This window comes from Macaca thibetana, chromosome 4 (assembly GCF_024542745.1).
Source record: "Macaca thibetana thibetana isolate TM-01 chromosome 4, ASM2454274v1, whole genome shotgun sequence".
NCBI lineage: Eukaryota > Metazoa > Chordata > Mammalia > Primates > Cercopithecidae > Macaca > Macaca thibetana.
In genome coordinates, this window is record NC_065581.1 from 117,129,152 (window position 1) to 117,142,226 (window position 13,075).

A 13,075-nucleotide genomic window follows, 5' to 3' on the forward strand; every position below is an offset into this window, starting at 1 on the left:
TTAGTTTAATGAAATGCTGTATGCATCAGATACTATCCTGAGCATTTGACATGTACTATATTAACTTCATAATCACTGCCATTTAACAGATAGGAAACTGAGGCATGGAGAATTTTCATAGCCTGCTCAAGGCCATGCATATCAGGGAGTAGGCAGTTAAAGAATCTTGCTTCAGAGCCCATGCTCACGTTCCTATACTCCGCTGTCTCAGGCTGGAGAGCCCAGGGTGCCCTCACAGAGAGGCCTCTCTGCTGATTTACGTGACTCACATTCTTACATGGAGTCTGTCAAACAATCTCAAAGTTGGCACTGTTTCTATTATTTAATATTTGAGGGAAATATTTTTTTTTTTTTTTTTAAAGCTTAAGTAACTTAAAGTCACACTATTGGTAAGCAGCATTGGCCTGACTCCAAAGTCTCTTTTTTACTTGCTTAATAAAAACAGTCTTTGAGAGGCAATCTGCTTTATAAAAGAACAGGAAGGTAACACTCTAAGATAATTTTTATATTTAGATATTTTACAAAGAACCTGTGAAAATGTTAACTATGCTATGACTAAACCTCCAAAAGTATTTACTGTCTATATGAGATAGAAAAAAATGAGCATTTATGAATTTAAATATTGACATGGTTAGGCTTTGTGTCCCCATCCAAATCTCATCTTGAATTGTAATCCCCCTAATCCTCATAGTCCCCAGGTGCCAAGGGAGAGATCAGGTGGAGGTAACTGAATCATGGGGACAGTTTCCCCCATGCTTTTCTCATGATAGTGAGTTGTCACAAGATCTGATGGTTTTATAAGGAGCTCTTCCCCCACCGTTCACTCTGCACTTCTCCTTCCTACCATCTTGTGAAGAAAGTGCCTTGCTTCCTTTTCACCTTCCACCATGATTGTAAGTTTCCTGAGGCCTCCCTAGCCATGCTGAACTTGAGTCAATTAAACTTGTTTCCTTTCTAAATTACCCAGTCTCGGGCAGTTCTTTATAGTATGAAAACAGACAAATATAAATATATTTGTTTAAAAAGCACATTTCCAGGTAGTGGGATTTGGTTACAGTTCTGTTTTGAAAGGTAACCAGAGTAATTTCAGTAAGATCTTGTATCCTGATGATAGTTGGCAATAAATGCATCCTGAGTTGGTTCCCTGGAGTAAACACACAACAAAGCAAAAATTCAGTTGAAACCAAAGGTGCCTATGAAATTCACATTTTGATCTTTATTTTATTAAAGATAATGTATCAATTTTTATCCTGATTATAGCAGTAATAATATTGATTTGCTGATCCTGTTATAAGACTTGCTATTTGTTCTTCTTTATTCAAATATATCTGATTCACAGAGCTTCTAAAGGACTAAGTTTTTTTTTTTTTTTTTTTTTTTTTTGAGACGGAGTCTCCCTCTGTCGCCCAGACTGGAGTGCAGTGGCCGGATCTCGGCTCACTGCAAGCTCCGCCTCCCAGATTCACGCCATTCTCCTGCCTCAGCCTCCCGAGTAGCTGGGACTACAGGTGCCCGCCACCGCGCCCGGTTAATTTTTTAGTAGAGACAGGGTTTCACCGTGTTCGCCAGGATAGTCTCCATCTCCTGACCTCGTGATCTGCCCGTCTCGGCCTCCCAAAGTGCTGGGATTACAGGCTTGAGCCACCGTGCCCAGCCAGGACTAAGATTTTTAAGGTCATAAAGCTTTGAGTATTTTAATTCTGTTTTTCTAATAATTTTCAGACGTTATTACATTCCCTCCAGTGGCTGAGGTAGGTAAGGCTAATATTTAGATCACGGTTTTATAAATAACAAAACTCAGGCAAATAGAGGTTAACTTGGAAAAGGTCATTAGTATTGCTGGTAAACTTAGGGACAGATTTCTGGTCTTCATACTCAGACAGATGTGCTTGGCATTTGAAATGAGCTCTATATAAATGCCCACTTTTAATGTACTTAAATAAAATACTAGGCAAGTGGACTTGTTTAATAATTAACCAATCATCACAGATTGAGTTTTGGTTATCAGAAAAAGTGAAAGTTTCCAATACTAACGTTACGTAATAGATGTTTATAATCTGTAAGAATCTATATAATCTTCATAGAATGAATTCATTGCTCTATTTGTCAAGATAAGTTTTTGTTAGGAGAAACATACCATATATTGATTAGTATGTTTCAGGCACAAATTTATAAAGATAAGTCTTGGCTAATTCACTCTGACTGGTTCAAAAACAGCTTAAATGAGAAAGTGAATATAGATTTATAAGAGGAATTAATGCAAACTGCTCTAAAATTCCAAACTAGAATTTCAGTAGTCTATACTTCTATACTTTCATGTATATATTATGGCATAACATTTATAAACATATTTGTGACAGTCCCACTGCATGGGAACACATTTGAAAAAGGATGGGTCCTAGTGCAGGTCCTACTCTCTGGCCCAAGCGTTCAAATGTCAGAGGGTGTGAGGGGCAAAATGAGGCTACAATAGGAGTGAGGTTAGGAGGGGATACCCACTTGGGAATGTTTTAGAAATATGTGGGACTTGTCTTTGTTTTCTCATGTGTAACCTCGGCATTTGCATATTGAAATTCGTTTTTAAAAATTATAAATTGCTTTTATTTTATTATCTCTGGCACATCAGTTCAGACACTATGTTGATTTTTAAAAATTGAATGTATAGGGCAAGCATATTATCTATAATTTCATTACCAGATAGTAACGCAGACATCTAAACCATCTTGGATACAGAAAAGACACTGCTTCTAGGGCATTGCTCTACATCAGGGTTCTCAGTAAGTGTGGCTTGCAGACTGGCACCTTCGGCATCAGCTGGGAACTTGTTAAGATACCAATCCTCGGGCCCCACTCCAGGCTTACTGAATCAGAAACTCTGGGGGTGTGATCCAGCAATGTGTTTTCACAAAAGTTGTGTATCCAGGAGATTCAGATGCTCGAGTTGGAGAACCACTGCTTAGACTAATGGTATCTGCAGTCACATTGTTATTAAAGGAACATGGAGGTTTTCACTTTCTGAAATGTGGTCTTCTAACTTTTGTACTCATGCAATGCTGTAATTTCTGGGCATCTTTGATCTTGAAAGCTAAAACACCTGGCTGCATGTGGTGGTCTATGCCTGTGATTCCAGCACTCTGGGAAGTCAAGGGAGGAGGATCGCTTGACCCCAGGGGTTCAAGACCAGACTGGAAAACATAGTGAGACCCTGTCACTACAAAAAAATAAAGATAAAGAACTTAACTGGACATGGTGAGGCACACTTGTAGTACAAACTACTTGGGAGGTTGAGGCTGGAGGATTGCTTGAACCCAGGAGTTCAAGGCTGCAGTGAGCCACGATTGTGCCACTGCACACCTGCCTGGGTGAGAGTGAGACAATGTCTGAAAAAATAAAAAAGCAAGCTGGATAAACACCCTAGTGAGGCAGCAGTGTGTTCTATCCCAACACACTCCTCCAGTGCTCTTATGAGTTACAATTCTCAGCCTCAGCACAGTATTTCTTCTACATACTAATGTGTTTTGCTTTATCTGCTGATATTTTGAGTGTCTGGAGGTAACAAAGAGTAGGGATGGCATTATTGTATCTATAAACATTATTCACAAATCTACCCAGTATTTAGGAGGGGCAATGGGAAACAGAGGGATTGTATTATTTCCCTGTTAAACGGGCAAAGAAAAGTGCTCAGCTAAAATAAAACATACTAAAGAGTAAAGAGAATTGGGGTGAGAGGCATCGGGGGCAGGAACAGAACTGAAATGGAAGCAGCAGAGAGAAGTGTAAAGAAAGGTTCAGAGTTGAACTCAGCCAGGGAGAGATGAACAAAGAGGTCTCTTGTTTGGTGGGACACACACACACACACACACTCTCCTTAACTTTAAATGAAGTCCTCAGACTTCTTTCCTTTCCTACTAACAGAATATTCTATTTTGTTGGAACCTTGTGAAATGCGTATCTTACTTTTATGCTGTTTTTGAAAGCAGTTACTTAAAAAAAGAAGCTATGGGGTTTTTAAAAAATAGTATAAAATCATATAAAATGACTAAAACTCAATGTTAGAATATTTCCATAAGTTTAAAGTTAACAGAATATACATTATTGATATTAAAAAGACAAATTGAATTTGAAAAAAATAGAATGACAGGTAAGTATTTTCTTATTTAAAAGATGTTTTAGTCTAAAAAAAAGCATTTTGAAAGCTTTCCTTAAGGTACCTAACAAAACACTTTTGTACAAAAACTGAAAAAAGCATAAAAACAGGGCAAACATACAATTTTTGAACTAATGGAAGAAAATCAGAATCTTCCTGTAAACTCCTAGAAAATCAGAATCTTCCTGTAAACTCCTATGAAAGGTTACAATGACACATCAATTTTTATCTAAAGCAGTTGATAGCACTGTACCATTTACACAGGACATACCCAATATAATGTTCTTTAAAAAGGCATGACCAGAGACATGAAGACAATCTTCAGTTTTTAAAATTTTATCACTTTATGCCTCTATTTCCTAGAAAAACACTGAAAAAATTATTATTATTCCATAATAAACCAGATCACTCTACCAAATTATTTACATAACTTTGTAATAACTTAGGAACATATTATCTGTTCCATATCTAAGAATGTTTAATAACTTTCTAGATAAAAAAAGTATCATGAAAATTATCCTTTGGAAACTGTTTTTTTTCCCCTGTAAAATTGTACTGCAAGCACTTCTTGCTAAAGGCTCACACAGTGAGACGAGACTGCCACCATGTGGGATAAGCATGCATCACAATAAAATATATATATTTCAAAATAAAATAATCCTTCAGTGTAATAAGAGAACTACCACATCTTTTATTCTAAAACACAATAGAAACAGTGGTAAGTACTGTTTGGTCTTCTTTACATTTTTCAAGATTCATTAATGTGATACTCATTTTTGGTACAAGTAGCTGGACACTGACACTCTGTGGAAACCATCCACATCCTTGCTACCCAAAGTATGTTCGAAGACCAGCAGCATCTATATTAGCTTGAAGCTTGTTAGAGATGCAAAATCAGGCCCCACCTCAAATGCACTGAATCAGAATCTGTATTTTAATATGATCCCCAGGTGATTCGTGTACACACTAAAGGCCAAGAAGCATGCAATTAGATTTCATTCCTATTTCTTACTCTCACCCTGTCTCCTTTACTCTCCATCCACCCAACACAGGGGTAGGTGTTTTTCACCAAAAACTCCAGATAGTCAAGAAAAATATAGTTGGTGTTACCTGAGTTATATGATTAGCGTCACTTTCAGTAAATGTGGAAATCTATTTTTTTATCAATTATTTTCTTGGGTTATTAATAAATTAATTCCATAATTCAGAAAAAATTAGAACAAATTTTCCAGGAAAAAGGGCTTGTTTAGTTTCAGGAGAGATTAGAGTATTTTATTTTGCCCAATCAGAGCCCTTCAGCATAAAGAGACATTCATATACATATATATGAACATTTTCCAGAAACATTAATTTATAATACATTTTTTAAAATACCAGCTTAACGGTATTTATTTACAAAAATATTTCATTACCTAATTTTAAACTTTTTGCTGTGATGACAGTTTGTAAAGTACAGGAATGCAAAATAACTACAAAGTGTAACACGTTTTTAGTGTTTGCAATACTGCTTTTCTTTTTAGATGAAACAATACACAGATTTTTTTAAACCGTATTTCAAAATGCATATTCCAGCAATTACCTTTGAGATAGTTACTGGGACTGAGCAAGATTAAATAAAAAGTGCAGCAACTGAAAAACACCTGCAAGTTACAGTTTAAGGTATACACAAGCTAGAGCTCTATACCAAGCATGCTTGCCCCTGAAGTGGACAATGTTAGAAAAACTTAATCTTGCTCTTTTTCATATTGTCTTTTGGTAATGCATTTACAATGAACCAATAGTATAACTAGAAAGCAAAAGTGTTTTTCTGGTTCTAACTATCATGTGGAACAGAGGTCACACCTAACGTATCACGGTACTATTTATTTACAAAAAAAAAAAAAAGTTAAAAAAATTAAAACATGATTTACCCTCTTTGCATTGCTTTCCATTGCTATGTTGATTCTATTTTCAACTCCTTACAATGTCTTCAGTTGAAGCAAAGTTTAGACAACACAAAACAAATTGCAAAAGTTAAAAAAAAAACTACCAAATAAACAGGATTCCATTGCCATTAACCTATATCCATTTGAAATGCCTGAGTCAAACAACCTACAATAAATACTGGTTTATTTACATGACATACACTATAAAATTTTAAACGATAAGTCTCATTGTAAAATACTGGCAAAACTGACATTCATGATTTTCCTGATGTAAAGAATAAAATAAAGAGACCACTTACATGTAGCCCTGGACTACTGTACTGAATTTGTAAATGAATTGTGCCTATATTGTTAAAATTAATTTGTATTAGTAACTGAAGAAAGCAATGTTATAACCCTGGTAATTGGGAAGTTATTAAAATCATTTAATTCATCTGAGAAAGGTAAGCCAGTTTCCCCTTTTTTTCTTTTTTTTCTTTTGGTTATTTTTGATTGCAACAACTGTTTTCTGTCTACAGAACCTTTTTTAAAACTTCGGAGGCAGTAGTAAAATCATTAATATTCACAAGAAAAATAATCCCCATAGCACTTTACAAGAAATTGATCAGAGTGATGAAAAGTGCAATTAACAAAAGCTGTAAACAGTATCTTCACATTCATTTTCAAATGAAAAGAAAAATCTGTGGGCATACATTTCAATCCAAGAGAACAAATACCCTAAAAGGGAAAAGAAAAAAAAAAAGGACATTTAAGATATAGGAGTGCTTTTTTATCCCCCAAAGTAAATACAGATTAAAAAGTCTAAGAATGTTGATCAAGTATCAAACTGATAAGGAACAAATTCTATAAACTACAAAATAAAAACCTTCATTGACAAAAATACATAAACTCTGTTTTCATTTTTGGAAATTTATTTTTAAAAAAGGTAGAAGAAAATACCTGGAAAACTATTTTAAATATATATATATATATCTCTATATTTTAAAACAATAGTTAAGGTAGGCATCCAACAGCAAGCTGAAGCTATTGAGAGAGATCTTGCAATTATTGTTGTGGGCATTTTCCCCCAAAATAAAATTAATATTTGAAAATGCTCAATAGAGGGTTTTTTAAAGCACAGAAATGATATCTTTCCTGTTCATGTGTGAAGATTTTTAAATGATGTATGATTTTTTTTAAATTAATTGTATCTCGATATGAGATACCAGTATTTCTTATTATAAGCGTAAAACATAACTTTTTGTATGGATAATATACATACTTTTTAAGTACTTTGACTTAAACTTAACAAGTTCACCATTTTTAAAATTAAAGTACATTTATAAAAATTCCATTTTAAAACTAAAAGTATATTTTCTAGCAGTATGTATAAATATAACATGTTACTGTGTGATCTTAAAACAAATCTGAAAGTGTTGCAATAATTTAAGACCAAGAACACTGAAACATACAGCAGATTATTTTACTATTTTTTAAATCTATATAAAACCCTATTAAAGGTTTTAAAACTGATCAGTTTATTTAAGGTACAGCTAGCAGCATATTCATGATTTTGGTATGTTTTATACACATGTATCACTTGGTTTAAACTGAGCAATGTGGATTAAATGATAATAAAAAGTTTTCATTACCTAAAAAAGTGCAGAAAAAATTCAAGTTTAAAGTTCAGTGCTCTTTATTTTGCTGAAACAAACAAAATCCCAAAAGTTAAAGTGTAAAATAAACCTTTGCCACAAAAAATTTACCTTTGGATATAGCTTTTCTAATGTCACATGAGAAATGCCTTAAGCAAAACATATATGGAAGATAGAACTCAGGGTAAAACTTTGAACTCCGTGGTGTCTTCCACAAATTCTTCCTTTCCTCAGCTGTCTCCCCAGCACCCCTGAACCTAAAAGTATGTAACACTTTCAGACTTGTTTAAAACACTCACATATCTACATGAAATAGCTTCAGAGGAACCTACAATTAAGAAGTTCTAAGCCAAAAAAAAAATTGCTTCGTTCTTTAAACTACTGTACTTAATTAAATTGTAATATACTTACACATAATAACACAGACAAGTAGCAGCATTTTTCACATCCATAAAAAATCAAATGGAGAAGTTAGTAATAGCTCAGTCGAATCTATAACCATTTTTTTGGAAACACTTTGTACAATTGAAATGCAAAGCAAAAGTGTTAAGATGATGCAAAACTTTAAATGGATGTAATGTACAGAATTTGTCAGAATATAAGATTTCAAATAACTTTCTCAGCAAATATATATGGTTTTTAGTTTGAAAACTGAAATGACTGGATATATGGTACATACAGAAAAACCACTTCCTACTTACAAACTACTAATCATGAATACTTCAAGGATTTTACAGTCAAGGACAAATGCAACAAAACAATGAGGATATGGAGAGGGCACATAAACATCTTTCATTTCTCTGATATTTTCTATTTTGACTTTATTTTTTTTTTTGGTCAGTTTTCCTGAAATCATGGCTTGCTGGTGACTATTACTTTCTTAGTATTTAGAAAGAAAAAAAAATAGAGATGTTACCTCTCAAATTACAATAAATTCCCTGGGTTAGTTATTACTGCAGACTGTCTCTTATCTACAGACGGAATCAAGTATAACTCTAAGAAGCTTATTTCCTACACTCAAACATACTTTAAGCTTTCTAATCCTAACTGAGTCTCCCGTTTGTTGTGCATAATTTGTAGATTAATTTAAAAATTAAATAACTCAAAACACTGACTTAAGATTTTCTTACAAAATCTTGGAAATCTATGTAAGGTAAATGTATATACTTTTATATTTGAAAATAATTACAAGATTAGTTCATTTTGTATACAACAGGAAAAATGACAGTAAAAATGAAGTTAATATACAAATACATTTGTGTTATATAACACAAAATAACACAGCTAATTAAATAACTGCAGCTAATATGACCTTCCACAGAGATAGGGAACCAATCAGTATATTAATCTACATAATGTTTTTCAACTTCTTCAAATCCATAATTGTTGATTTTATTGATGACATTCACAAAACTGTACCTTTAAAATAGGACCTAACACTTCCTGTGACATATCATGGAACTATGGGTTTATTGGATGATAACACAAATTAAGCAATTTATAAGCTGCTGAATGTTCAGAGAGCTGACATTAACTAAACAGAAATATGTTATTCATTGGTACTTTCTATAAATTCAAAAACTTTTGAATAGGGCTTATTTAAAAAATATTTCTTTTGGCTTGATCAATTATCTGTATCACACACATTTAGTCCCTACCAAATGATATTTAAAGTAAACTTTGATGTAAACTTTTGTATCTAGTAGTGCATGTTATAAAATGTAAACATAAAAGCTTTATTAATGAAGAGTAGAGGAAAATATGCATAACAGACTGTATGAAAAAGATGTCTGACATATTCCTTTAATGATCATATGGAGTAGAAAAACAACCATCTTGTTTACTATCAATTTGTGTTCTGATTATCTCTTAATGAAAAAACAAAATAATTTAAAGGAATTTTTTATAGAAGACAATATTTAAATTTCATTAACATTAATTTTAATGCTTCCATTTCGCTTCTGCTGGGTTGCTTTAACAACAATCAATAATCATCTTAGATTAGTCTGTATTCTGAGATTGCTTACTTCTAGATCTACTAGGTGGTTTCTTTCCTGTCCATAACGCTAGTCTATGAAACAATCATTCATTGTCCATTGCTGGTCTCGAATTGTATTATATTCCAATACAGAAATAATTTAGTTATCACAGTGTACATATTTTCCTTTCTTTTTGGCTTTTTGAAACCTTGAAAGGATATGTACAGATTTATAGAATATTTATACAGAAAATATTTTGTAGGTCATCAGACTAAACTCTTATATAGATAATTATTGACAACAGATGCTTGTAATTTTCCATGCGATAGCATGTGCACTAAGATTTAATTGGCTCATCACCTGAGTGTATTGGAACAGTTAGCAAATAAAGGGCATTTTAAAAAGGGAGCTGAGCATTTTACTGAAATAATGAAAGGTTTTTTTTTTTTTAAGCAATTTTAATTAAAGAATGCAAAGGTACATTTGGTTAAACATTTTATAAAAATTCAAGCAAAATTAAAAACATAGCCAATTTCAACATTTCTACAAATTTAACCAGTGTTATTTTGGTCAAATCCACCTTTAGCTGAATTAATGAGAACAAGGACAAGGGACATTGAAGTATTCTCCTCACCACAATGGAGGTTTTTCTCACTTTCCACACTGCATAGCCACTACATGGAAACTCCCAGAATGATGAGCAATTCGGTCATGCTCTACACTTTTCTTTTCAATGAAAAGTGATGTATCTTCTTGTTTTGCTTTTGACAAAATATGAACTAAATACAAGTCTATAATAACAAGAATCCAAGAGTAGCTCATACACAAGTCAACTATGTGTATGTTTTTACTATTTAAAGCCCACCATTCAGCTTACTTGTCTAAAGAGATGATAACAGTTTGTTTCTTTTTCATTAATGATACTGATGACCAGTCAGTGTTAAGAGAGGGAAAGTCCAAGACAGCTGCTTATAATCCAGTCCAATGACACATATATAACTATTTCAGCTTCAAGACTTCTGACTTATTGCCTCTGCCCCAAACAGGTCAAACACTGACGGCAGATAAAATGGCACAAACCCTTTTGGCATATGAAAGTTTAATACAGGAATGATCCAGGATTAGTCCCTGCACCAGGTCTCCTCAGAATCCCCCTTGGTTTCTTCATCTGTCACGTGTGACCTGTTTAATTCCCAAATTGTCAACTCATAACTGGCACACATCATATACTCCATTTCGAGTGCGTGTGAACACTCCTCAGTTAAAGCCACATGACTGAGGTAAAACAGTGCATGATTGTGCTAGGAAAGAACAGTATTCAGTGACGAACATCCCTTTAAAGTTAACTTTTTTAAATAATGTAATAAAAATGGAAAACTTTTTTCCTTCTGGCTGAAGTTGGACTTATTGGATTCTGGTTGTCAGAACTGGTACCACTTCTTATCTTTGTATTTCAACATAATCTAAAGGGGAAAAAAAATAAGAAAAACATGTTTTTAAAATGCCAGAACAATAACCTTTATAAGTTATAAGTGATTTCTGTATTTTTCCAAAACATTATGTCATTCTGCAATATTCTGTAGTGCTACTATATTGCTTACTTGAAATCAACTTACTGAAAGCAGTAAGAACTATTCTGTTTAGAGGAAAAAATACGATATCCATTAAGAACTAGCCTAGAATTCCTCAGATTGCTTAGAAATGTGACATAATTTGGTGACCTAAGCTAGTAATATAAAAGTAAGATAATTTTTATTTTGTACTATGAATTAAAAATAATGCTTGAAGAACTGGGGAATTAAAGGTTGAAAATGCTACTCCTACTGCCATCTCAAATTTACTGAGCATCTACTCTGAGCCAGACACTGCATGACACAAGTTCCCTACTTGATTTCAGTCACAACCATTCTTGGGCTAGGCATTGTTTTTCTCTCCATTTAATACATGACACTGAAGCTTCTAGGGGTTGCCCAAGGTAATGCAGTGGTGAAAATGGAATTTGTGCCCAGGTAGTCTAATTAAAGAACCTGTGATTGTAACTACCTCAATGTACTGTCTTCCTTAGACTCTGAAATACAGCTCAAGAACAATTGGTAGAAGGGAAAGCTATCAGTGTAAGATTAAGTTCTTTCCTAAATATTCAGAGTGTGAATATATTCCAAAATTGACTGAAGTGCTACATGCTGTGGAGATCATACAATCGGGTGTAGGGTTATGACAACAAAAATCCTGACCTAGATTGACCATCACTAGCCTGTATGTGAGGTGCCTGTGGGTATAGTACAAGTAATCATAAAGGATCTCTGAACCTCTCTGAAGCCCTAGACAAATATCTTCCACGTCAAGTTACCTCTTCATGCATTCTAGGTTTCTGGATTTTTGAGCAAGGAGAAAATGACTTTTGATTGAAAAATTTAAAAAAGAGTTATCACTACTAATTGGGTGCTCAAATATAAAAACAACCTTAAAATTGTTTCTTCAGACAAATTCAAAATGTCCTCAAGGGCCCGCCTAGGAACTAGATGTGTGAAGTAACCTAGTGTAAAGCATCAAGGAAAGGCAGGCCTGTGTGTCAAAAAGAAAAATGTGAATTTCCTGTAAAGACTTTTAAATTCAGCTTTTTAAGAGCACAGTGTGGTGTAAGGGGACCAATTGGGGATCCCTACTTTACAGCATATGTCTCTGAGCTCTATCATGACTTCCTAGGTCCCCCATTGCAAAATGCACCTCTTTACTCCTCCATATGAATTGGTCCACAAGGCGGACTTAGTATTATTTATTTAAATAAAAAGGTTTGTCAATTTTAGTTATGTATATCTACCTGGAAGACTCAAGGAGGCAAATTATATCTTTCTCTAGGACAAAGTGGTAGTAGACTCTGAGGCATTAAGAAAAATTAACATTGGGACAGGCGCGGTGGTTCACGTTTGTAATCTCAGCACTTTGGGAGGCCAAGGCTAACACGGAGACTACCCTGGCTAACACGGTGAAACCCCATCTCTACTAAAAATAAAAAAAATTAACTGGGCGTGGTGGCGGGCGCCTGTAGTCCCAGCTACTCGGGAGGCTCAGGGAGAATGAGGTGAACCCAGAAGGTGGAGTTTGCAGTGAGCCGAGATCGCACCACTGCACTCAAGCCTGGGCAACAGAGTGAGACTCCATCTCAAAAAAAATAAATAAATAAATAAAAATAAATAAAAATTAATATTGGTATTGCATTCCTTAAGGAATAGTTGTAGTTGCAAAGCTGCTAGCTTTCTTACCAAAACCCTGAAGGTGGGCAGGTTCCTTCAAAATTTATAATCTTATAGTAAGAAACCAAAGGCTATTGGAGCTACATTCCTGTATGGTTCCCTCTGGTGGCAAAAATTAGGAATTTGCCATTGTACA

The 13,075-nt window shown here is 34.1% G+C and overlaps 1 protein-coding gene across 4 annotated transcripts in view; it reads right to left on the minus strand.

Moving 5' to 3' along the window:
- Window positions 1-5,389: 5,389 nt before the first annotated feature.
- The window catches only part of STXBP5 (syntaxin binding protein 5), a 191,881-nt gene continuing 184,195 nt past the window's right edge, over window positions 5,390-13,075 (minus strand). For 3 of the 4 annotated variants that reach the window (XM_050787300.1, XM_050787299.1, XM_050787298.1), the window contains one exon: window positions 5,390-11,148. In XM_050787300.1, coding sequence (XP_050643257.1) covers window positions 11,107-11,148 — 42 coding nt within the window. In that variant the 3' untranslated portion in view covers window positions 5,390-11,106. The remainder of the gene's footprint in view (window positions 11,149-13,075) is intronic. The other variant, XR_007724950.1, reaches the window with a different exon arrangement.